General features: G+C 59.5%; 3 protein-coding genes across 5 annotated transcripts in view; 2 read left to right on the forward strand and 1 right to left on the reverse strand.

Annotated features, from left to right (window-relative positions):
- SIN3B (SIN3 transcription regulator family member B) overlaps positions 1 to 8,867 on the forward strand; it is a 45,474-nt gene extending 36,607 nt beyond the window's left edge. The window contains exons 13-19 of the mRNA XM_043467220.1: positions 1,314 to 1,920; positions 2,040 to 2,209; positions 4,142 to 4,315; positions 4,504 to 4,596; positions 5,703 to 5,797; positions 6,004 to 6,208; positions 6,965 to 8,867. Coding sequence (XP_043323155.1) covers positions 1,314 to 1,920; positions 2,040 to 2,209; positions 4,142 to 4,315; positions 4,504 to 4,596; positions 5,703 to 5,797; positions 6,004 to 6,208; positions 6,965 to 7,195 — 1,575 coding nt within the window. The 3' untranslated portion in view covers positions 7,196 to 8,867. The remainder of the gene's footprint in view (positions 1 to 1,313; positions 1,921 to 2,039; positions 2,210 to 4,141; positions 4,316 to 4,503; positions 4,597 to 5,702; positions 5,798 to 6,003; positions 6,209 to 6,964) is intronic.
- Positions 8,868 to 10,972: 2,105 nt separating this feature from the next.
- Positions 10,973 to 13,201, forward strand: F2RL3 (F2R like thrombin or trypsin receptor 3). Its single transcript, XM_043464443.1, has 2 exons — positions 10,973 to 11,454; positions 11,745 to 13,201. Exons 1-2 carry the CDS (start codon positions 11,349 to 11,351, stop codon positions 12,776 to 12,778), a joined length of 1,140 nt encoding a protein of 379 aa, XP_043320378.1. The 5' UTR covers positions 10,973 to 11,348; the 3' UTR covers positions 12,779 to 13,201.
- A 1,292-nt stretch (positions 13,202 to 14,493) lies between these two features.
- Positions 14,494 to 24,058, reverse strand: part of CPAMD8 (C3 and PZP like alpha-2-macroglobulin domain containing 8) — a 98,945-nt gene continuing 89,380 nt past the window's right edge. For 2 of the 3 annotated variants that reach the window (XM_043467222.1, XM_043467221.1), the window contains 7 exons: positions 21,958 to 22,045; positions 21,129 to 21,203; positions 19,996 to 20,101; positions 19,797 to 19,907; positions 18,879 to 19,088; positions 18,281 to 18,398; positions 14,494 to 15,531 (listed from right to left, as the gene is read on the reverse strand). In XM_043467222.1, coding sequence (XP_043323157.1) covers positions 15,510 to 15,531; positions 18,281 to 18,398; positions 18,879 to 19,088; positions 19,797 to 19,907; positions 19,996 to 20,101; positions 21,129 to 21,203; positions 21,958 to 22,045 — 730 coding nt within the window. In that variant the 3' untranslated portion in view covers positions 14,494 to 15,509. The remainder of the gene's footprint in view (positions 15,532 to 18,280; positions 18,399 to 18,878; positions 19,089 to 19,796; positions 19,908 to 19,995; positions 20,102 to 21,128; positions 21,204 to 21,957; positions 22,046 to 24,058) is intronic. The other variant, XR_006269142.1, reaches the window with a different exon arrangement.

Here is a 24,058-nt window from a genome sequence, read left to right on the forward strand (position 1 = left end):
CACTGCGTGTGCGGTTCCTTCGTGCTTGGGGCAGTAAGACCCTTCTCCTGTCACATGGCTCGCAGAGGCCAGTCTGTGTTACGAGCTCCAGAACTTGGCCAGAAGATTTTGAAGGGCATTTATGACATATCAAGGTGGGGCCTTGGAAGCAGCCGGATAAAGGTCACACTGAAGAGCTGGGAGCAGGGCTGAGCTGCAGCGCCCGTACCCACCTCTGCCTGCCGGGACCCACTCAGACTCCACCCTTCCCGCCAGTGAGGAGGGCGGGAGGTCTCTGGGTGCTGCAGATTTCACAGTTGATATGGGAGCACATGAGTTGCCCGTCCCAGAAAGTGAAGTCCCTGGCCAGGCGGCAGCCTAAGAGGCCCTGCCCCTATTTCCCTTCGGGCCCTCGTTCCAAGGGCATCTGGGTAACCCCTCAGGGCCACTGTTGAGAGCACCACGGAGGGCCAGGCCTGCCCTTGGCACCCCGCTCACAGGGACAGCGTCCATGCTCGCTTCTTCCCAGAACCTGGTGTGCCTGCCCCTGTTGTCTCATGCAGGGGACCAGCGTCACCAGGAAGAGGGTACGATGTGGGGCAGCTTATGCACCGCTGCATAGTACTGAGATTGTGTTCGGGTTTGCTGGAAGGAGAGTTGTTGACTGGATAAAGGTAGCAGGGAAGAATAAGCCCAAGGATGAGGTTTTCCAGGGAGAAAGAGCCAAGGCGCGTGTGAAGGTCTCGTGCACAGCAGGACAAGCTGAGCGCCCCCACAGCATCAGAGGAGTGTGGGGTGGTGTGCCAGGGCCAGGGTCCTCTCCTGAGTCGTGTGCGAAGGCCTGGGGCAGAGAAAGTGGGGCAGCTCGGGCTGATGGCGCTCCTGTGTGGCTCTAGACTCGGTGTGGGGGTTGTAGAGTGGGCTGGTAGACGGGAACGAGCAGGTGGGTGGCCTGTGCTGGCGCCTGGTAATGGGAGTCCCGTGGAGGGCTCGTGGCAGGTGGGGAGTGGACAGCGGCGGGAGACGTGAGGGTGGTGTCAGCCAGGCGGGCAAGGCTGGAGGGGCAGGAACTGGAGTGGGAGCAGTCGCAGGTCTTCCAGGGCCTGGCTGAGTGTGAGTGAATGATGGCGGCAGAGGCCTGTGCTGCGCTGAGGCTTCCTCATCCCCCGGGCAGCCTGGGGCAGCTGGAACTGAATGATCAGATGGTGCTGCCCTCATCCTCCTGGTCTCGGCACTGTTGGAGGCCTATGTGGTGGGAGTGTAGCCTCTGTTTGGCCCCCGACTGGGGGGTCTCCACGCAGGTTTCCTGTCCAATGGCCGCTCTGTCTCCCCAGCACCAGGAGCAGCACTCGGAGGGCCGCAGCGCCCCCTCCAGCGAGCCGCACCTCATCTTCGTGTACGAGGACAGGCAGATCCTGGAGGACGCAGCCGCCCTCATCAGCTACTACGTGAAGCGGCAGCCAGCCATCCAGAAGGAGGACCAGGGCACCATCCACCAACTGGTGCACCAGTTCGTGCCCAGCCTCTTCTTCTCCCAGCAGCTGGACCTGGGCGCATCCGAGGACTCCGCCGACGAGGGCCGGGCCAGCCCCCCGGGGCAGGCTGCAGACCCTGGCGGCGACCGAAAGAAGCCGGCGCCCGGGCCGCAGAGCAGTCCCCCAGAGGAGAAGGGGGCCGCAGGCGAGGTGCCGGCCCCAGAGCCGCAGCCGCCGCAGCACAAGCCCCTGGACGACGTCTACAGCCTCTTCTTTGCCAACAACAACTGGTACTTCTTCCTGCGCCTCCATCAGACGCTGTGCTCCAGGCTGTTGAAAATCTACCGCCAGGCGCAGAAGCAGCTTCTGGAGTACCGCACGGAGAAGGAGCGGGAGAAGCTGCTATGCGAGGGCCGCCGTGAGAAGGGCAACGACCCCGCCATGGAGCTGCGGCTGAAGCAGCCGAGTGAGCCCCAGGGCCCGCCCGCTGGGTGCCGGGAGGGGAGACGGCTGCCCTGAGGAAGCCTGGGCCGGGAGGTGGGCAGTGTGTGAGCCAGACCCGCAGTGACCGGGTGCCGCCCGCAGGTGAAGTGGAGCTGGAGGAGTACTACCCGGCCTTCCTGGACATGGTGCGGAGCCTGCTGGAGGGCAGCATCGACCCCACGCAGTACGAGGACACGCTGCGCGAGATGTTCACCATCCACGCCTATGTGGGCTTCACCATGGACAAGCTGGTGCAGAGCATCGCCCGGCAGGTGAGCGGGCGGGCCGCCCCGCCGGGCCCTTCACTCCTGTGCTGCGGTTGGCCCCATGGTTGGCAACTTTTCTTCATTCTCTGTTAAGGTGGAATTCGTGTAATGTAGAATCCACCATTCTTAACTGAATCTTTCAATGGAACTTAGTACATTTATAATGTGCAGTTGTTATCTGCCTAGCTCTAGAACATTCCCGTCATCCCCCGAGGAAACCCCGTCACCACCGGCAGTCACTCCCCATCCTTCCTCTCCAAGCCCTTTTCTGTCTCTCTGCACATGCCTGTTTGCACATTTCGTATACATGGACTCGTGCAACATCGTGGCCTTTGGCGTCTAGCTTCTTTGACTCAGCATTGTGTTTTCAAGGTTCATACACATTGTAGCATGTGGCAGTACTTTTTTTGCATATTTATTAATTTGGCTGCATCGGGTCTTAGTTGTGGTACACAGGCTCTTCACTGAGTCTCCTGGACTCTCTAGTTGTGGAGCCTGGGCTGAGCTGCTCTGAGGCATGTGTGATCTTAGTTCCCCGGCAAGGGGTCAAACCCACGTCCCCTGCATTGCAAGGCAGATTGTTAACCCTGGACCACCAGGGAAGTCCCAAAACGTTACTCTTTTTTATGCCCAAATGGCATTACATTGTGTGGATGGACTGCATTCTGTTGGATGCTTCCACTCATCCATTGATGGACGCTTGGGTTGCGTCTGCCTCTTGGCAGTGATGACCAGTGCTGCTGTGGACATGTGTGTGTGCGAGGAGATGTCAGCGCTCCTGTTGACAAACCTTTCGTGAGGGGAGTTTAGCAACTTGTAAAGAGCCTTAGCTCACTTCTGAGGGGACTGGCCGTGATGTGCCTCAGCATCGCCCACAGCTGAACATCAGCAAGAGGAGATTGGTCGCATAATAAACAGCAGAGCCCCAGGCGAGTCCAGTGTGGTCCTGGACCGTGGGTCCTGCTTGGTGAACACTCAGGTTGTTTAACTTGACTTTGGTTTCCTGGTTGTCAAGTGACGCTGTTCATTGTAAAGTGGGAAAGAAGTGAGGAAAGAATCATGTCATTCCTCTGCCACTCAGATGCAGTCAGTAGAAACATTTTTAACTCGTTATTGACAGGGGGATTTTTGCAGAAACTAACACCTGTGGCTGGCAATTTGCTATGTAAGTGATACTGAAACTTTTCTAGTCAGTAGCATTTGAGCAGCGAAAGATGTATTAATACATCTTTCCGGCCTGTGTGGGCTGCAACTCACTGCACAGAGACAACTCTGCTCCGTTTGACCCTGCATCCTCAGCTGTTTCCAGTACTTGTCTCATCATAAACTCAAGGTTTTAAGTATGTTTATAGGTGTTAAAGGAGTTAATTACGCTTGTAACTGAACATTGTTGCTGTTTAGTCACTAAGTCGTGTCCGACTCTTTGTGACCCCGTGGACTGTAGCCCACCAGGCTCCTCTGTCCATGGGATTTCCCAGACAAGAATACTGGAGTGGGTTGCCATTTCCTTCTCCAGGGGATCTTACCAACCCAGGGATCAAACCTGCGTCTCCTGCATTGGCAGACAGCTTCTTTAGCACTGAGCCACCAGGGAAGCCCTGTAACTGAATGTTGGGGAAGGATGATCTTTTGCCATCACAGCGATTTTCAGTGATTACCACGCCCCTTTGGGCACGTTTTTTCTGTACATTTCTCATACCCGGGCAGAGTTTGCTGGTCTGCTGTGGTCTGGTCTGCTTAGACTTATTTTGCTCCAGTCTGGGCTGGTTTGGTCTGGTGCGCACCCGGCGTGGAGGCCGCCCTGCACAGCCTGTTGGATGCTGACCTTCGCCCCCTCCCACGTGGACTTGGCCACGACCCCTCTGAGTGAGGCGGGGGCTGTGGCTCCCCGCTCCTGGGGGGCTCGCGCCCGGCACCAACCAGCCCTTGTGCCCACAGCTGCACCACCTTGTGAGCGACGACGTCTGTCTGAAGGTGGTGGAGCTCTACCTGAACGAGAAGAAGCGGGGCGCCGCTGGTGGGAACCTGTCCTCCCGCTGCGTCCGTGCCGCCCGGGAGACCAGCTACCAGTGGAAGGCCGAGCGGTGCATGGCCGACGAGAACTGCTTCAAGGTGAGCGGCCGGCCAGGGGAGGGGGGGCGCCCACCCCAGGTGAGGTGGGCACCCAGCAGTGGTCCCTCAAGAAAGGATGAGGCTTGGAGGCAGGGGAGCGGGAGGCATTGATGACCTTGTGCCCTCATCCTGTGCCAGCCTGGGCTGTTCTCGCAGCTTCAGGCTGTTTGTCCCCTGCCCTCCCCCAGGTGATGTTCCTCCAGCGCAAAGGGCAAGTGATCATGACCATCGAGCTCCTGGACACCGAGGAAGCCCAGACGGAGGACCCCGTGGAGGTCCAGGTGGGGACCGCAGCCCTGCACTCTGAGCCGCGCGCGCCTCGGGGACCAGGGGCAGCCACGGGCAGCATCCGCCGTGTGGCTCCTGCCGGCCACGCACAGGCCACAGGACATCCACCAGGGTGCCTCTGTGCTGGCTGAACACTGGCCGTGGAGCCCCAAGAGGAGGTGGGCTCTCTGGGTGTTCCCTCAGAGACCAGGGCTATGTCCCAGGGCAGGCGGCCACGTGGGAGCCAGTCTGGCCTCTACCCTGGCTCCTCCCACCTCCTGCTGGTGCCAGCCCATCTCCGTGGTACCGTGGCCAGCCAGTCACTCAGGCCCCGTGGTATGTGACTGCTGCGCGCCTGGTGCCCGAAGTTCAGAGCTCTGGGTGTCCCACATCACAGGAGAAAACTCTCCTGGCCCACACTGACTGCACCTTCCCCTTGGTGCCCTTGAGCCAGGAAACAGGGCCTGGAAGCCTCCAGCTGCCTTCACAGAGCTGGGGACGCCGCCCACCACAGCCACCAGGGCGCCCCTCACAGCGTCCTTCACAGGACACACTTTCCATAACACGTGAGGGTGGGGGCCTGCACACTCTGTCTTTTCCAGAAGTTTCTGACAAATGTGCGTGCGTTAAGCTTGAGTCTGGAAGAGCCTCCTGCTTTAACAGGGTGGTGAGCAGATGAAGGGTCCCTTGGACGCTGCAGGCCATGCGCATTCTGGACCTGGTGGCCCCTGTGAGCCCTGCCCTCTACTCACCCCCAACTCCTCCCTGTCTCTCCCGCTTCCTTCCTGCTGCTTGTGTCCCGGTGTCCCTTCCCGTCCACCCATCCCCCGGACCCCACTCACTCTCTGTCGGGGGCCTCCCATTCCCCATGTGAACTTACCACATGGCAGATAGAGTGAAGCATAACACAGCAGGGACTTACCCACTTTTAAGCGTGAGGCTCCGTGAGCCATCTGAATTGCGGCCTGGGTGTACATGTCCCACCCCAGCTGAGCCCTGGGCACTGCCATCTGCTGGTCTCAAGCACGCATCCAGGTCCACCTGGAGCTTCGGGAGGGATGCAGATGAAGGCCCCGGGAGCCGCTGATGCCATGGGCCGTCTCTCCCTCTGTCCCCCCAGCACCTGGCTCGGTACGTGGAGCAATATGTGGGAGCTGAGGGCGCCTCCAGCTCACCCACCGAGGGCTTCCTCCTGAAGCCCGTGTTCCTGCAGAGGTGAGAGGGCCCGGGGCCCCGGGGAGCCTCTCCCATTGTCTCCAGCGCCCGGCGGGCCTGGGTGTGAGTTAACACGGGATCCAAAGGGTCGGGCGGTGGTTGCCGTTGCCTCGGTTTGCATTTCTCCAACCCTGGGAGGTCAGGCGTCCTCCCAGTGTCTGGGCTGTGGGGACCTCCTAGCCTGCGGATCCGCCTTTCGCCCCCAGGAACCTCAAGAAGTTCCGCCGGTGGCAGTGTGAGCAGGTGCGCGCGCTCCGCGGCGAGGCCAAGAGTTCCTGGAGGCGGCTGGTCGGGGTGGAGAGCGCCTGCAACGTGGACTGCCGCTTCAGGCTCAGCACCCACAAGATGCTGTTCATCGTGAACTCCGAGGACTACATGTACCGCCGAGGGACGCTGTGCCGGGCCAAGCAGGTGCCCTTCCCTGCCCGAGCCTTGGGAGCCTGGGGTCCAGCCCACAGCTGTTTGGGGGTGTCTGGGCCCCTGAGGTCCAGCCCATGGCCTTTTGGGGTGCCTGGGCCCCCAAGATGCACTCCATGGCACTCTGGGGTATGTGGGCCCCTGAGATCTGATCCATGGCCTTCTGGGGTGTGTGGGCCCTGAGATCTGATCCACGGCCTTCTGGGGTGTGTGGGACCCTGGGATCTGATCCGCGGCCGCCTGGGGTGTGTGGGCCCTGGGATCCAGCCGCGGCCTTCTGGGGCGTGTGGGCCCTGGGATCCAGCCGCAGCCTTCTGGGGCGTGTGGGCCCTGGGATCCAGCCGCGGCCTTCTGGGGCGTGTGGGCCCTGGGATCCAGCCGTGGCTCTGGGGCATGTGGGCCCTGGGGTCCAGCCACGGCTCTGCGGGGTGTGGGCCCTGGGATCCAGCCGTGGCTCTGGGGCATGTGGGCCCTGGGGTCCAGCCACGGCTCTGCGGGGTGTGGGCCCTGGGGTCCAGCCGTGGCTCTGGGGCGTGTGGGCCCTGGGATCTAGCCGCTGCCTTCTGGGGTGTGTGGGCCCTGGGACCCAGCCGTGGCTCGGGTGTGTGGGCCCTGGGATCTGATCCGCGGCCTTCTGGGGTGTGTGGGCCCTGGGGTCCAGCCGCGGCTCTGTGCGGTATGGGCCCTGGGGTCCAGCCGCGGCTCTGGGGCGCCGGGCCGTGCTCACCACTCCCCCCTCCGCCCCGGCAGGTGCAGCCCCTGGTCCTTCTGCGCCACCATCAGCACTTTGAGGAGTGGCACAGCCGCTGGCTGGAGGACAATGTGACGGTGGAGGCGGCCAGCCTGGTGCAGGACTGGCTGATGGGTGAGGAGGACGAGGAAATGGTGCCCTGCAAGACGCTCTGCGAGACGGTGCATGTGCACGGCCTGCCCGTGAACCGCTACCGCGTGCAGTACAGCCGCCGCCCCGCCTCCCCTTGACGCCCCCGCGCGGGCACCTCCACGGCGCACGGCATGGTGCGCGTGCTTCCTCGGCCTGCGCGTCCCTCGGGCGTCTTCATCAACAACGTGAGGGGCGCAGAGCGTCCCCCGGCCTTGCTGCTACGGGCTGAGCTCTGGAGGAGGGCGGGTGGTGGCGGCTCTCAGCCCCACGCTTCATCCCTCTTGGCTTCCCCACTCCCCTTTGGGCCCGTCCTGTGCCAAACCTGACACCCCTCGCACTTAAACTCTGGGGGTTTGGTCCCCGCGGGCGGGCGCGGGGAGGATGAGTGCACTGGCCCAGGCACAAGTGAGCACACTCACACGTCTGCGGGGCCGCTGCTGCCACGCGTGCCAAACCCCCAGGCCTGGGGCCGCAGGCCTCCCCTGCACGTGGTGAGAGTCAGCGAAGAGCCGCGCCAGGCCTCACGTTGGGAGGGAGCAGCCTTTGAGAACCCCTGGGCTCCTGAGGAATCAGGCCTAGGTGGACTTGCTTGAAAAGCATGTCCTTCCTGAGGGGCTCTGAGAGCTGCTAGAAACATTCCCCAAGCTGGACACCTGCATCCGACGGTTTGGGCATTGGCTTGGCCCAGCCGGCGCTGGGGGTCCTCCACCACTTTGAAAATGAGACAAGCCCTCTCAGCCCAACTCTTGGGGTCCCACTTGGATGTCCAGATGTGGAGTTGGGTGGGCGGCACTAGGACTGCCCAGAAGACCCTGCTGTGGGAAAAAGAGGCTCAAACCCTGTGTTGGTCCAACAGCTGGACTCTGTGCCCTAAGGGGAGGGCCCTCCTGACGCATCCGCTGAGCTCGAGTGCCCCTCCCTGGGAGGGCCCCGGGGTGCAGTTGTGTACCTAAGACGGACATTCTAGAAGTATATATGTGCACACACCTATTTATTCCTCTGTGCTCACAGTGTTGTAACTTCTACAGCGGCCACGTGCCACAGCTTCTCTGGGGGTGACTGCCCTCCTTGTGGAATTCCGCATACCCACCCCAGCGCCTCCGTTCCTGCGGCCACCACCCCAGAGTGGGCACGGGTGTGAGGGGCGGAGGGGTTTCTGTGCCGAGAATGCCAAGTAGTTGGGGCCAGGGAGCAGCCCTTTGAACCATGAGACGCTCTGGCCAGGCCCCTGGCCCCATCAGACACAGGCGGGCTCCCCCGACACGCCAGCCCGGTGGCACCGCCGAGCAGCCGCCGCCTCCAGCCGCAGTGCTCGCCTTCCTGCAGCTGAGCTGTGCCAGACCCAAGGTTCCGGAAATTCTAGGAGTTACCTGGGGACTCTAGGTTTGCCAAGCCTTAGACTCCAGGCCTGGGCAATTTCCAGGCCAACCAACCCCGCCCGGGTGTCTCCTCGCCCATGTTTTCTCAAGTGTAATTCACGCACTTTGTACGCATCCTTGTTTTATAAGAAGGACACCCACCAGAATTCCTGACCCAGACCCTCCCAGCAGCCGTCCTCCTCAGGAGCCCGCAGCCCCCCACCTGTGGCTGCGCCCAGGCCTGGGGTGCAGGCCAGACCCCACCGAGCCCCCACCCTGCATGCTTCTACGGAGCATCTCTTCCGTTTCTGAAGAAATTTCTGTTCTGGGGCTTGTACTTCCTTTGCAGCTGTTTTGAATGTAGTTTTCCTTTTCTATTTATTTGCACATTAAAGTTAAATACTGACCTAAAGCTGTGAGGTTCAGTCAGTCATTTCCTGTGAGCAAATCTTGGGGTGACCTCTTGCTGCCGGGGGAGCTGACCTGACCACAGGGCGTGCGCCTGGGAATCCTCACACCCTGAAGGGCTTGGTAACTCACTCTAGTATTCTTGCCTGGGAAATCCCATGGACGGAGGGGAGCCTGGTGGGCTACAGTCCATGGGGTCACAAAGAATCAGACACGATTGAAGTGACTTGGTGCACTTGCACGCATACTTTGGCCGCCTGATGTGAAGAGCCGACTCACTGGAATAGACCCTGATGCTGGGAGAGATTTGAGGGCAGGAGAAGGGGTCCACAGAGGATGAGATGGTTGGATGACGTCATCAACTCAACATGAGTTTGAGCAAACTCTGGGAGATAATGAAGGACAGGGAAGCCTGGCGACCTGCAGTCCATGGGATCACAGAGAGTCAAACATGACTGAGTGACTGAACAACATACAGTATTTGTCCTCTCGCGACTGGCTTACTTCACTCAGCACAGTGTCTCTGAAGTCCATGTTGTAGCCTGTGTCAGAATTTCCTTCCTTTTACAGCTACTATTATGTCTATTTTTAAGCATAAAAATTTAAGCTTTTATGGAAAGTGATGCACAGTGCAGAAAGTTCCAGCAGCACGAAAAAGCACATGGAGAAAAGTAGGCATCCAAGTCTCTCTCTCTGAAGGCAGCTGCCCCCCAGCACCCCCCAGGAGGTGCCTCCATGTGGCTGGTCTCCCTGGGACAGCCGCCCTGAACCATCACGTGCTGTGTCTGGGGGCCCTCTTCTGTGGTCCAGGGCCGTTTCCATGGTGACTAGTGAGTGGAGGGGCAGTTATTTATGGGCACCTCCTACACTCGCCCCCGCTGCCGGAAATTTCCTGGTATAAACGTCTTCCTGAGCGTGTGTATCTGCCATAAATTTCTAGACACGGAACTCCTGAGTCAAACCACCCTCCTCAGGGCGGGGAAGAGCCGCCCTGGCCTCCCCCAGCTTCCCCTGAGCAGGCTTCCTGCTCGCTCCTGGAGGGGCGGCAGGGGGTCCCCGCCCCCATTTTCCTGTGCCGTGAGAGTATCCCCATCATGTGTGCTGTGAGACGCAGGCATGGGGCTGAATGTGTCACTGGCGTTGGAGGAAACTGCTCAGAAATGAGGGCGAGGCTCCTGGCTGTGACCCCTGCTCCTGCTGAAGCTCCCCAGGCCTCAGTGTCCATCCCCTCAACCCTGGGGCTGGGGGCAAGGACCTCGGCATCTCAGCCTCCAGCTGCACTGACTCTATCATGGACTGCTTGGTCATTTCCTGGCTGGTCCCCATGTCCCCAGCTGTGTGGCTAGATTAGGGCTCGCCATCCCAGGACACCGTCTCATCCAATCCCCGCTCCAACCCCGAGTTCATTTCTTCTTCCCTCGGCCCCCGGTTCCCTCAGGATCCCCCTGCTCCCCGACCTTGCCCCCACCACTGTGGCCCAGCCCTGACCACAGGGAGACCAAGAACCCTGAGGGCGGGTCGGCCCCAGGGTAGGATGGCATAGCCCCTTCTGAGGTCTGAAGGGGGGATCTTATTCAGTAGAGAGGAGTACCCTGCCCTCTGGGTGGGACATGGAGAGGTGTCTGGGGTGAAGGCCCGAAGGGAAGGGGGCTCGGGGTGCTGTCCGGGCTAGCTGGCCCCCTCCTCCAGCTCAGGCCCGGCTGTAGCCCCAGGTGGAGGGTGGGTCCAGGACAGGAGAAGAAGGGGCTTTGAGAAGAGGAAGCAGGCCCCTCCCAGACAAAGCTGCTGCTGGGCTCCCCTAAGACCCCCAGGACAGTACATGGTCAGCACTGGGGGCTCTGGCTGAAGACCAAAACCTCCTCCATAGTTACCCTCAGCAGACCCCAGGCTCACCATGCCTTCTCTCTGCATCTTCCTCTGCATCTGCCTGGGGGCCTGTGCTGGGTTAAGCAGCGTGAAGTCAGGCAGCCCCCACAGAGGGCCAGGGGCATTTATGGGGGGTTCGCTCCCCTCTTCTGACCTCTGACCTGGTGTCCTGCCTGCCAGAGCTGGGGGTGGGGATTTGGGAGGAGAGGGCTTCGGGAGGGGCCAAGACTGGGGGTGGGGGGGATGTGATGCAGAGGGCTGGTTCCAAGAGGGGGGCGGGATGTGGTTCCAGAGGGCTGGAACCAAGATGTGACCGGCCAGCAAGAAGTGGCCACTTGGCCCCCGGGGGCTTCCTAGGCTGGGCCGGGGCTGGAGGTGGGGGCTGCCGCCTGACACCCCCTCCTCCTCCCCTACAGCCGAGTGACCCCAGCTGCCCGATCTCCTTAGGCCAGGCCTGGGGCCACCCACCCACTCGTGAGGACAGGGGCTGGCTTATCTCACACGGCCCTGTTAACTCCTCCGCGGGCACGCAGGAAGTTGGGGGTGGGGGTCCAGCCAGGCAGGAAGCCCGAGGTCAGCCGGCCACAGCCCAGAGCAGCAAGCACCCAGCCTCGCCAACATGTGGGTATTCTTGCTGCTGTGGCCTCTGGCCCTAGGGTTCAGCCTGGGTGACACCCAGACCCCCATCGGCTATGAGGAGGTGGGGAGCGCAGCAGAAGGCGATGGTGAGTGACCTTGGGCCCTGCCTTGGGGCTGAGAGGGAGGTCGCCCAGAGCCAACAAAGGAAAGACAGCGAACTGGGGTTGGGGGGGGGGTCTTCCAGCCCAGCCTGGAGTCCACAGGGTCTGGGGGTGTCCGTGTCCAGCTCTGTCCTGGGGGCTCCTGAGAACTGGGGCCCCTCTAGTTTCTCAGGAGGTAGCCCCATCCAGTCGGGGAACCAGATGAGGGGTCGGTGGGTAGGGTGTGGGGGTGGTGATGCTTCTATCCCCTTCCCTCTGGATCTCTCTCCCCCCAGACAGCACACCGAGGCCCCACCCCCGCGGCTTCCCCGGCCAGCCCTGTGCCAATGACAGCAACACTCTGGAGCTCCCTGCCAACTCTCGGGCCCTGCTGCTGGGCTGGGTGCCCACGAGGCTGGTGCCTGCACTCTACGGGCTGGCCCTGGCAGTGGGGCTGCCCGCCAACAGCCTGGCGCTGTGGGTGCTGGCCACGCAGGTGCCCCGACTGCCCTCCACCATGATGCTGATGAACCTGGCGGCCGCTGACCTGCTGCTGGCGCTGGCGCTGCCGCCACGGATCGCCTACCACCTGCGGGGCCAGCGCTGGCCCTTCGGCGAGGCCGCCTGCCGCCTGGACACAGCCGCGCTCTACGGCCACCTGTATGGCTCCCTGTTGCTGCTGGCCGCTGTCAGCCTGGACCGCTACCTGGCCGTAGTGCACCCACTGCGGGCCCGCACCCTGCGAGGCCAGCGCCTGGCCGGCGGGCTCTGCGTCACGGCCTGGCTGGCGGCAGCTGCCCTGGCGATGCCCCTGGCGCTGCAGCAGCAGACCTTCCGGCTGGCACGCTCTGACCACGTGCTGTGCCACGACGTGCTGCCCACCGGCGCCCAGGCCTCCTACTGGCGGCCCGCCTTCATCTGCCTGGCGGGGTTCGGCTGCTTCCTGCCGCTGCTGGCCATGGTGCTGAGCTACGGGGCCACTCTACGCACGCTGGCGGCTGGGGGCCGGCGCTACGGCCACGCGCTGCGGCTGACCGCGCTGGTGCTGGCCTCCGCCGTGGCCCTCTTCGCGCCCAGCAACGTGCTGCTGCTGCTGCACTTCTCAAACCCCGGCCCTGACGCCTGGGGGGACCTGTACGCCGCCTACGTGCCCAGCCTGGCGCTCAGCACCCTCAACAGCTGTGTGGACCCCTTCATCTATTATTTCGTGTCTGCCGAGTTCAGGAGCAAGGTGCAGGAGGGCTTGCTCCGCCGGGCACCTGGCACCACCACGGCCTCCAGGGAGCGGGGCAGCCGGGCGACGGGGACCCGGTCCTCCTCGCTCGTGTGACAGGCCCGTCACAGGCTGGATGAACAGGAAGGGAGTCGTTCTGGGTTGAATAGAGTCCCCTCCAGATTCACACCCGTTGGGAACCTCCCAAGGTGAGCTTATTCGGAAACAGGGCCTTGGCAGGTGTGATTAGCTAGAATGAGGTCACACTGGAGTACAGGGTGGGCCCTAAATCCGATGTGACTGGTGTCCTTACAAGAGGAGGATGCAGAGACACACGGGAAGAAGGCCACTTGACAGCGGAGGCAGAGGTGGGGTGATGTGGCCACAAGCTGCAGACTGCTGGCAGTGACTACAAGCAGCCAGGGGAGCAGCCTGGGATAGTCTCCCTCGGAGCCCCTGGAGGGAGCCAGTGCTGCCTACACCTCAATCTCGGACTTCTAGCCTCCAGAACTGCCGGAGAATAAACTTCTGTTGTTTGAAGTCACCTGGTTTGTGGTACTGAGTTACGGAAGGCCCAGGGAAAGATGGGGATTCAATGTAGGTTCCTGGGTCTGACCAGTTCCGCTGTGACCGAGTCCAAGGTAGGGATGAGGTGAGGCTGATGCTGCCTTAAGGCCTGCTATAGGACCCCACCCAGGAGGAGGCTTGGGCCCCCGACACCCCCGGGGGCCAAGGTGGCTGGGAGCCCTGTTGGCGGTCCTTCTCATTCCCAGAAGCCAGGCCCTGGCTTGGGGATGGGCTTTATGGCTCTGAGCCTCCCCCCTCAGCCCCCCAAAGCCTGGTGCAACCCATCTTTGGGAGCCACGGGGCTCAGTCTCCGTGATCCTGGTTACCAGACACCACCTCCTGCTCCTCACCTGTGGTCTGACCCCTCTTCCGTCAGCTCCCCTGTGGAGCGGTGGGTGGGGCAACAGGGGGATTTAGGGTGTGCACCCAGGTTCAGGGGGCTGCAGCTTTGCAAACCCCACCCCCAACCACTTGAAGGCTGGTTTGAATCAAGTTGGGGGACACCACGTGCAGAGGGGTGACTATAGCCCCAGACACACACACACACATACCCTGCTGCTCCCCACCTGGATGGGCAGCACAGAGCACGGTGTCGGGAGCCCCTGAGGCATCAGCTGTGGGGTAAGTAAGCCATGCCCAGAGGCAGGGGCATGGGCACCACTTCTGGGCTCCCCACTGAGCTCATGTGGGGTCTGGGGAAGACTGCCCAGCCCCAGGACACACACACACGATCGCCCACATAAGAGGGAGCCTGGGGCCGTGTGAGTAAGGCCAATGTCACTAACCTGGTGTGATGACGTACTGGAGTATCCCAAGATGCTACCATTGGGGGAAGTTGGGTACCTGAGACCTCTCTCTGTTGCTATGCTGTTGTTGTTTAGTCGCCCAGTCATGTGCCACTCTTTGCCATCCCGTGGACTGTAGCCCGCCAGGATTCTCTTTTCATGGGATTTCCCAGGCAAGAACACTGGAGTGGGTTGCCATTTCCTTCTCCAGGGGATCTTCCTGACCCAAGGATAGAACCCACGTCTCCTGTATTGACAGGCAGGTTCCAAGCCCCCATATTGGAATGATTCTGTACAAATGCACTGAATTTATGATTATCTTGGGGTTCAGGTGTTCCAAAGCCTCGTCCCCATCCTCCTTGGAAAGGCTGGGCTGTGGATGAAGGAATGGAAGCAAAGGGCCAGATGAGAGCCGGCTTCAGCCCTTGGAGCTGCCCCTCAGCCTCCCCAGCCCACAGGAGGGTCAAGCCTGCCAGGGACTTGAAGGAAACAAGCTTTTATTACACCAGTGGCCTCCATGGCAAGTGGGCCACAGGGCCTTGGCCAAGGGAACTGTAACCTTGTAGGCTGGTGGGGGTCAGGGATCAGCGCTGCATGACGGGGCCCCACAGGCTGGGCTGCCCCATCAGGGTCTCTGTGCTGTCCCGAGATGAGCTGTGTGGGCTGAAATAAATACCACCGTGGAGGGAGAAGACAGGCCAACACAGGGGAGGAGCAGCTCGGAGGCAGGTCTGCGCACACAGCTTCGGTTGGTCCGGAGCTGGGACACCCTCCCAGGTTAGTGGGGGTGACAATCCTCCAGGTCGGGCCCCGGGAGAGCAGGGGTTCAAGGGGCGGTGAGGTCCAGAAGCAGGAAGATGAAAGTGCATCTTCTTAGAGCCCAGAACTTCCCCACAGAGCCTGGTGCCACCAGACCAAACATTCAGGGGGCCCCTGAGGCTAGATGGGGCTGCAGGGACTATGACAGATCTGGGGCAATCTGGGGTTCGGGTCCTGGGGCTCAGCAGCTTGGGTGGCCAAAAGGGAGGCTGGGACTTCTGCATTTTGGAGAAGAGGGGCCTGTTTTGTTTCCAAGTTGCCGACATTGTGTCCGAGACTTGGCCAGAGTCGTGTCCCCTCAGAAACAGGCCTTTGGCCATGAGTCCTTCCCAGAGACATCGCTTCTCTGGGGAGCAGTGCATCAGGCTGTGGAAGCTCCTCCAGCTACCCAGCCTGTGGGCCACGGAGCGGGGCGCCTGGGGTTCCAGCTGCAGCTGGGGAGGAGGGGGAAGGGGCCTCCAGCCACCCCACTGACCGTCCTCCCTGTTGAGGTGGGGGCTGGGCCCCCGGGAGGCCCACCATCCATCAGGGCAGGTCTCTGCCAGTCCACTTATCGGGTTCAATTGGAAGCAGGGGTCACCTAGGGTGGGGTCTACCAACCCCTAGACGGTCGAGTCTCCCGGCCCTCTTCCGGCAGGTAGAAATCACAGCCTGATCATGTCTTCCAGCTTGGAGTTTTAGGAGGAGAAGCCACTCTGGCTGATAGGAGAGAAGGAAAGACGCCGGTGGGCGGCCAGGCCTTGGGGGAGGGGCTGCGGACCGTTCCTGTGCATTGGCCTCCAAGTGCACTCAGGACGGCTGCTTCCACCCACCAAGACAGGAGCACCCCCCGGAATACAGGTGGGGGTACATGGTCCAGCCAGGCCCCGCACAGTGGCAGGACGGGGTGCTCACTTTTGCTAAGAATGAGCGTAGCTTGCATGTGACCACCGTTCAAATCGAGAACGTATTTGTGGAACTCAGTCAGCTATGAAAAGGAAGGAACTACTGATCTGACACCAACCACAGATAGGGCTGTGTCAGTAGCTCACTTTTCTCACTCACTCTATCAGGTGAGAAAAAGCCAATCTCGAAAGGTTACGTACCCCATGATTCTGTTTACAAAGCAGCCCTGAAGTGACAAAATTATAAGGTGGGAGGACAGATGAATGGCTCGGGGGAAAGCAAGGTGGGTGTGGCTATAAAACAGCAGCTAGGGGGATCCTTGAGGTGATGGGCTGTCCAGTAGCTTGACTGCAGTCACGATTACAAAAAGCTACAAGTGCTGAAAGGGGTTTCCCTCATAGCTCAGTTGGTAAAGAATCTGCCTGCAATGCAGGAGACCCTGGTTTGACTCCTGGGTGGGGAAAATCCTCCAGAGAAGGAGTAGGCTACCCACTCCAGTGTTCTTGGACTTCCCTTGTGGCTCAGCTGGTAAAGAATCCGTCTGCAATGCAGGATACCTGGGTTCGATCCCTGGGTTGGGAAGATCCCCTGGAGAAGGGAAAGGCTGCCCACTCCAGTATTATGGCCTGGAGAATTCCATGGACTGTATAGTCCATGGGATGGCAAAGAGTCGGACGTGACTGAGCAACTTTCACTTTCACATGTGCGGGAACTACAGACTCAACGGCCACTGAATACACGTAAATGTGGTGAAATATGAGCGAGAAGGGTAGGCTGTACTGATGTCAGTTTCCTTTACAGCCCCCATGCTGTAACTAAAACCCAATTACCCATATAAATGAATAAAAAAATTTTTTTTAAGAAATTTGATTAGGAAGGAGAAAAGAGAGAGAGGGTGTGTGAAGAGGAGGGGGGAAGAAAAGAGGGCACAGAAGGGAAAATGAAACAAAAATACTGCGGCAGTAACCCTAAACCCAGCTCTACCAGTAATTACATGCGTGTGAACTAAACCCGGTGCCTAGTGCAAGATGGTACCCCCTTAAGTCTCCAGGACTTTGGTGAGGGCTGGTAGAAAAGTTTTCCTACTGGTTTGCTGAGTGGGGATATAAACCAGCCTTTGCCACCAGCATGGGGTGGAGAGACCCTTACCACCCAGGAAGGCAGGGCTCTGAGGCTTGCCAGTGCAGCCAGCCTCCAGGACCTGGCACTTACCTAAGCTGATAGATCAACCTGCTGTTTAAACCATTTGAGTTGAGCTGGCTCAAACCAAAAGATTTGCCTCCTCCAGGAAGCCCCTTCCCAGCCTCCCCGCACAGAGCTCTCTGGTCTCCTGACCTTTCCTCCATCCTTCCCTCAGGGGGACAAGATTCTCTCCCTGACCAAACCCCAGTTGGGCTCCTCTGAGCTCTTTTTCACCTTGGTCTCAAATTGCAGGCTTCCGTGTTCATCTTGACACTGTCCAACTGGAGCAAGAATCTGGCTAATACGTCAATTTAGCCAGAACCCCATATCCTCCATATTGATCCCTCTTGATATTTGATTGGGTTCTTCATCCTCCCCCGCCCCTCTCCATCTCTCATGATCTCTCAATCTCCTTGGCCTGTCATCAGCAAGAATAAGGTTCAGTCTCTTTAGCTAGAATATCCCCCCTCCACTCCCTATTGTTTCCTCTCAGTAATTTTCCATCCACTGACTCCCTTCCCCACTCCTTGGCTATGCTACTATGCTTAGTTGCTCAGTAGCGTCGGACTCTTTGCAACCCCACGGACTGTAGCCTACCAGACTGCTCTGGGATTTTCCCGGCAAGAATACTAGAGTGGGCTGCCATGCCCTCCTTCAGGGGATCTTCCCAACACGGGGATCAAACCTAGGTCTCCCACATTGCAGGCGGATTCTTCATCAGCGGAGCCACCAAGGAAGCCCAAGAATACTGGAGTGCATAGCCTATCCCTTCTCCAGGGGATCTTCTCGACCCAGGAATCGAACCAGGGTCTCCTGCATTGCAGACAGATTCTTTACCTGCTGGGCTACCAGGGAAGGGCTCCTTGGCTATAAATTCCACCCCCACCATTTTTTTTTTTTTTAGGTGTGTGTGCTTAGTTGCTTTGCTTAGTCGAGTCCAATTCTTCTTGACCCCATGGACTGTAGCCCGCCAGGCTCCTCTGTCCATGGGATTCTCCAGGCAAGAATACTGGAGTGGGCTGCCATTCCCTTCTCCAGGGGGTCTTCCCAACTCAAGGATTGAACCCAGGTCTCCTGCACTGTACAATTTCAACCCCACAGCAAGACTTCATAGCGCCCCCTCTTGAAAAAACATTCCTTGCGTCATGAATAACTTATTCAAAAGGGAGAGTGGGTCTCAGGGACAGGTCTGAAGTCCAGTCCTTGGGAGGGCTTCTTAAGCTCACCCTACACATACAGGCTGCTCTCTGATGTGCGTTGAGTGGATGCAGGGCAAGGGAGAACAGGTTATCCACCTCATCCCCCAAAACCTCCATCAGTAGCTCCCACTTCCTGCCGGATTCCACGGTGGAGGGAGACTGGGGGCAGATCCAGCTCTCACCTGTCCTCTGCTTCCTTATCCAAGTCCACCAACTCATGGCCAGCGGCCAGGTGCCCGGTGTCCAGGGGACCCAAGTCATACTCGTAGCTGTACAAGGCCAAGGCTGGTGTCGGCTGCTCTGGAAGGAAGGACTGAGTCAGTAGGGAAGGCACTGGAGGGAGAGGATCTGAATGGCCAGAGGGCTCGAGGAAAGATGTGTGGCCCAGAGCAACAGACAGGAGGTGAGTTCTCAAGGTGGGGAAGGGGACACAGAAATCAGAGATGGGGAGATTCAGAAAAGCACCAGGTCGGGATGGGGCTGGAGAGAGCCTGACCAAGATGGAGGAGATGCAAAGGGTTCTTGTTGCTAAGACACTTTTGCAACCCCATGGGTTGAAGCCCGCCATGAGATTTTCCAGGCAAGATTACCATTTCCTCCTCCAGGGTATCTTCCCCACCCAGGGATCAAAAACGAGTCTCCTGCATTGCAGGCAAACTCTGCCGCTGAGCCACCAAGGAAGCCCAGTGCAAACTGACCCAGACGCAAAGAGGTGATGAGAGGAGGTGGCATGATGGAGAAGATGGGGCCCCCGAGGTCGGCCGTGGGGTGGGTCCTCACCAAGCGCGCAGCGGCCAGGGGGCGCGGGCTCCAATCTCACGCGGCGGCGGCAGGCGGCCTCCTGCAGGTGGCAGGCGCTGGCGTAGACTACGCCATCGGAGCCGCACACCGGGTCCCCGCTGATGCTGCAAGCGCGGGCGCAGCCACAGCGGGTGACTGTCACCCCCTCCTCCGGAACGGCCACAGGACCTCGCTCTTCCGGGGACCAGCCTGGCGGGCGAGACGAAGTTGTCAGGGCCCTGGGAACTCCAAGCTCCCCACTTGGCCCTCGCCTCTCCCTGGGCCTGGGATGGAGAAGTCCCTAGGGGCCAGAACCACGCTCCACAGAGTGGAGACAATGCCCGGGAAGCCCTGAGCCCTGACCTGGTGGAATTTCACGCAAGTATTTGCCTAGTATTTACGAAAACAAAATTTAAAAGTAAAACTTTTGAACTAAATGCAACCTAAATTCATTTCAAGAAGTTTGGAAAATAAAGAAAAGGGTTCCAAGGAACTCCACTCCGCCCTTCGCCGCCGCCAGTCTGCGCTCACAGCTTGGGTCCCTGGATCCGGACACCCTCTGGCTTGTGGGGGAGGGGAGGCAAGGGCTCCCCTCCGCGCCTCCGGCCTCTACGCCCGCCCCTCCCACCCCGCTAGACCCCGCCCCTCTCACCATAGGCCCCGCCCCCATCCAGCTAGGACCCCGCCCCCTTCCGCTGCTCACTCCCACCCCTCTAATCCTTGCTTCCTCTACCCTGCCTGCGCGCTCCAACCCGGTCGGCTAAGGCGTGTCCTTGACCGAGCCGGGCCTTGCTCCTTTTACCACGCTGTACGCTCCTCTGCCTGACGACTCCCTCCAAATGGGCAGCCCTCCCCCAGGCCCACGGGTCGTGTTGGGGTGGCGCGTGCTCGGAAGGAGCAGTGGCCTCGCGCACTCACCGGGGCCTTGGGCCAGAGCGCGCTCCACTTCGTTGCACGCAGGCCCCGCGCACAGCTCCCGGGCAAGCGGGCTGCGAGCGCTGACATTGTAGAAGCGCGTGGCCTCGAAGGCTGCGGGACCAAGGGAGAAGGGTGACCAGGTGACGGGTGACAGGGTGAGGGACCGAGCTGGGGTTGCGGGTGGCGGACGCGGGCCTACCAGGCTCATAATAGTCGTACACCAAGATGGGCAGCGCCGACGTCCTGCCCACGACGTGCTCCCGGAGCGCCCGGAACTGCACGCACGTCAAACACCGGCTGGGGATCTGCGGGGGCAGCAAGCAGGCTCAGGCTTGGCTGGGCCCACTAGGGCTGGAGACTTGAGCTTTGGCCTCTGTGCTCTATGATGCCTCAAAGTGTGAACCCAGAACTGGTTGATTGCGGGGTGCCCCGGAGGCGTGAAACAGAAACCCGATCTTGTTTCGATTTTGTGGGTCCTTCCACCCACGTGGGGAGTGTCTCAGCTGGTCTTTCATCTCCCACACTCACCATGGCAGGTGAGCGTCCTCTGTGTGTGTGTGTGTGTGTGTGTGTGTGTGTACATTCACAATCTTGTGCAACCACTGTCTGTAGAACTTTTCCATCTAGAAAAATGGTACAGATGAACCTGTTTGCAGGGCAGGAATAGAGATGCAGAGGTAGAGAATGGACATGTGGACACAGTGGGGGAAGAGGAGGGTTGGATGAATTGGGAGATCAGGATCGACATAAATACACTACATAAATACACGTGTATAGCAGATACTAGTGGGAGGCTGATGTATAATATAGCACAGGAAGCTCAGCTCAGTGCTCTGGAGTGACCTAGAGGGGTGGGATGGGGGCAAGGTGGGAGGGAGGTCCATGAGGGAGGGGATATATGTATACATACAGCTGGTTTACTTCCTTGTACAGCAGAAACCAACACAACATTTATCCTCCAGAAAAGAAGAATAAAAGAAGAATAAAAAAACGGCATCCGCACTTGAACCCACTGCTTATCCCCCCAACCCTGGAAACCACCAATCTGCTTTCTGTCTGTTCAACTCCACGTGTTTTTGAGATTCAGAAAGTCAGTGCTTCATTTTTGATGCCTGGATACTATTCCACACCCCTCCTAACTTTTTCCACCAAAGCGAGCTGGCTGGGGCACAGAGCAGGCAGCTGTGCCAACTCTGCATGAATTGACTCTTCCAGTTTCTTTTTCTTGGTATGAGAGCACTGCCAGAACCATTAACAGGCCATGGCAGCTACGCCCTTGCCAATGCGACTGCTGTGGAGGCCTCCGCCCACCGCTGCCCCAGCCCACAGTACCTCATCAAAGTAGAAGAGCACTCTGCGGCCAGCCAGCTCGTACCTCTTCAGTGCCACGTGCTTGTCAAGGAGCAGCTGGCAAGGAAGCCAGAGTCAGGATCTGCCCAGCCCCTCTGCCCCCAATACTCATCCTCCAATCTCCAAGGGCGCAAGGTGGGCTGGACCCATGCGGAGCTGAGGCCCTAGAGGCTGAGGAGTTGGCCCACAGGCATCCAGCAAGTCCCCATGAACTGGGCCAGGGGGTGGCAGCCAGCACCCCTGAGAGGGCATTCAAGGCTGGGTGTCACTGTCCTGAGTGCCCGCCTCCACTTCCCTGCCACAGTCTCCCCCGATCAAGTCTGAGTCCCAGGCCAAGTCCCCGAGGCACCTACTGAGCCCAGCTACCTGCTCCTGCTTCGCCTGCACCATTCACCCCCACCCCCATGCAGGGCGCTCCAGCCTCCCCACACTGCTGACCTCCTCGGCAAGGCTGCTCCCCTTCTTGGTGACCATCTCCCCCACATGCAAAATGGGGCTAGTCTCTCTTTAAGCGAAGGGTGCTGGCAAGTCTCTGGAAGCACTCTCTGGCACCCCACGTCATCCCCAAAGTGCAAGCATCCTCGGCCTCATGGGTAACAGCACAGATGGCCCAGTGAGTGACACCTTCCGGGAGAGACCCAACCCCTCCCCACCTGCCCCTCCGCAGATGGCCAGTCTCAGAGCACCAACTTTGCCGGGAGAAAGTAAGGCAAAAACAAAAGCACAACCCCACTTTCTGAAGGGCTAGGAATCTGCAACCAGGGCAGGTCCACAGACGCTGCCCAGCCCCTGCCCACCAGCGCCCCCTCACCTGCTCCAGGCTCTCGACGTCCGCCCGGAACCCTGAGAGCAGGGGCACCTCCAGGACCGCCATGTTGGAGGACCCTGCATGCAGCCACCTGTCAATGAAAGGAGAGAAAGAGGGGCCCTTGAACTCAAGCCCCTCAGTGGAATTCATGGTCCGCTCTGTCCCCACAGCTCTCCAGCCTGCTCTGGGTCTGGCTGGCAGCCCATCTGCACAGACACCCTTGGCGGGGTCATTGGTCATTCCATTTCACAGTTGAAACACTGAAACCATAAGGGAAAGGCCTTGCCAAGTGTTCTTGGCCTGATCCAGGTCCACCCTAAAGGAAATCAACTCTGAATATTCATTGGAAGGACTGATGCTGAAGCTGAAGCTCCAATACTTTGGCCACCTGATGCAAAGAGCCAACTCATTGGAAAAGACCCTGATGCTGGGAAAGATTGAGGGCAAGAGGAGAAGGGGGTGACAGAGGTTGAGATGGTTGGATGGCATCACCGACTCAATGGACATGAGTTTGAGCAAAGTCTGAAGGGGTATCGACTGGGTGGCGCAGTGGTAAATATTCTGCCTGCCCATGCAGGAGACGCAGGAAGTACAGGTTTGATCCCTGGGTCAGGAAAATCCCCTGGAGAAGGGAATGTCAACCCACTCCAGTATTCTTGCCTGGAGAATCCCATGGACAGAGGAGCCTAGTGGGCTACAAACCACAGGGTCACAAAGAGTCAGACACAACTGAGCGACTGAGCAACAACCACCTCTGGTGTGGGAAACAAGCTCTGTGGGGCTGAGGGAGCCCAGCTGCTCCCCAGGGCCAGCCCTGTTTCCCCTTCTGTGACATGGGGGAGGCAGTGGGTGAATACTGCCTCTAGGGCCTGCTACGTGCCAGACCCTCCCTGTGCCGGGCACTGGTGACAGGGAGGCTGATACTCAGTGAGGGGCCTGCAGACCGCGGGCACAAGGGGGCGGGGTGCCCAGAGCCCCCGGGATGGGCAGAGGAGGCGTCTATGGAGGCGGGGCCTAAGAGATGCCGGCCCGGCCGGCACACGGTTACTTTCTTCCGGTCTGAGAAGGAGCAGAGGTGTCCCCAGCGGATGTGCCAGGCCCAGCCCAGCTGCTTCGTGTTCCTCCACCCAATTAGATGGTGGTCACAGCCCTGCTGAGTGGTACCACCCCAAGTCTCACTGCCAACCGGAAATGGTTGGGGAGCCCGCTGCTCTGGGGCTTGGGCCCAGTTGGGCTTGTTCTTCAGAACCTCCCAAGTTGGGGGTGGCCTTGGACACGTGAGGGTTAAGGGTCAAGGTTAAGGACGGCACCTGGGCAGCTCTGACGGGAGTCAGCTCCATGGCTGCCAACCACCTACCAACCACCTACCAACCACCTTTGGGTCCCCCCAGCATTGCCATGGAAGTGAGCATCCTTTGTGGCAGCTGCTTGCACCCCCTCCTCCTGAGGACCCTCCGCGAACTGGTTCCAGGGTCACACCTGGGGCGGGTGGGTCATGTAAGGGCTACAAACAGCTGTCCCTCCCAACCCCATCTGCCACTGCAGTCTGCTGCACCCATTCAGAAGCACTTCCGTTTATTTCATTCATGTCAGAAATCATCTGTAGTGTAAGCTTTTGATTGCAAAGGGATTCATTTCAAAGACATTCATCTTGAATAAACATACTGACAGCAACTAATAAAACAACCGGTAAGGAAACAGGCTGCCCCCACCCATGAAAGACTTCCCTGATGGTCCAATGGTTAAGACTCTGTGCTTCCACTGCAGGGGGCACAGGTTCAATCCCTGGTCAGTATGTGGGACAGCCAAAATAAAATAGCCCTGGGTATTTAAATAACTGACTACTTGGGTCACCCTGCCTTCCCCTTCCTGCACCTCAATTAGCGTTCTTATATTTTGAACTCACCAATAAAGAGTGAATCCACAAAACCCTAGGCACACCCCTCCCCTCAGATTTCAATAAAGGCAGAACCACAAGTCCACGACTTCTCTCTCTTTCTCTGCCGGTGACCTCACCGTGTGACCCCCAGGAGGGTCGAGTACCGTCCAGGACCTGTGAGTAGGAAATCTCGTCCTTCTTAGTTTCCTAATGGGTATTGCTGAG

This window comes from Cervus canadensis, chromosome 4 (genome assembly GCF_019320065.1).
Source record: "Cervus canadensis isolate Bull #8, Minnesota chromosome 4, ASM1932006v1, whole genome shotgun sequence".
Taxonomy (NCBI): Eukaryota; Metazoa; Chordata; class Mammalia; order Artiodactyla; family Cervidae; genus Cervus; species Cervus canadensis.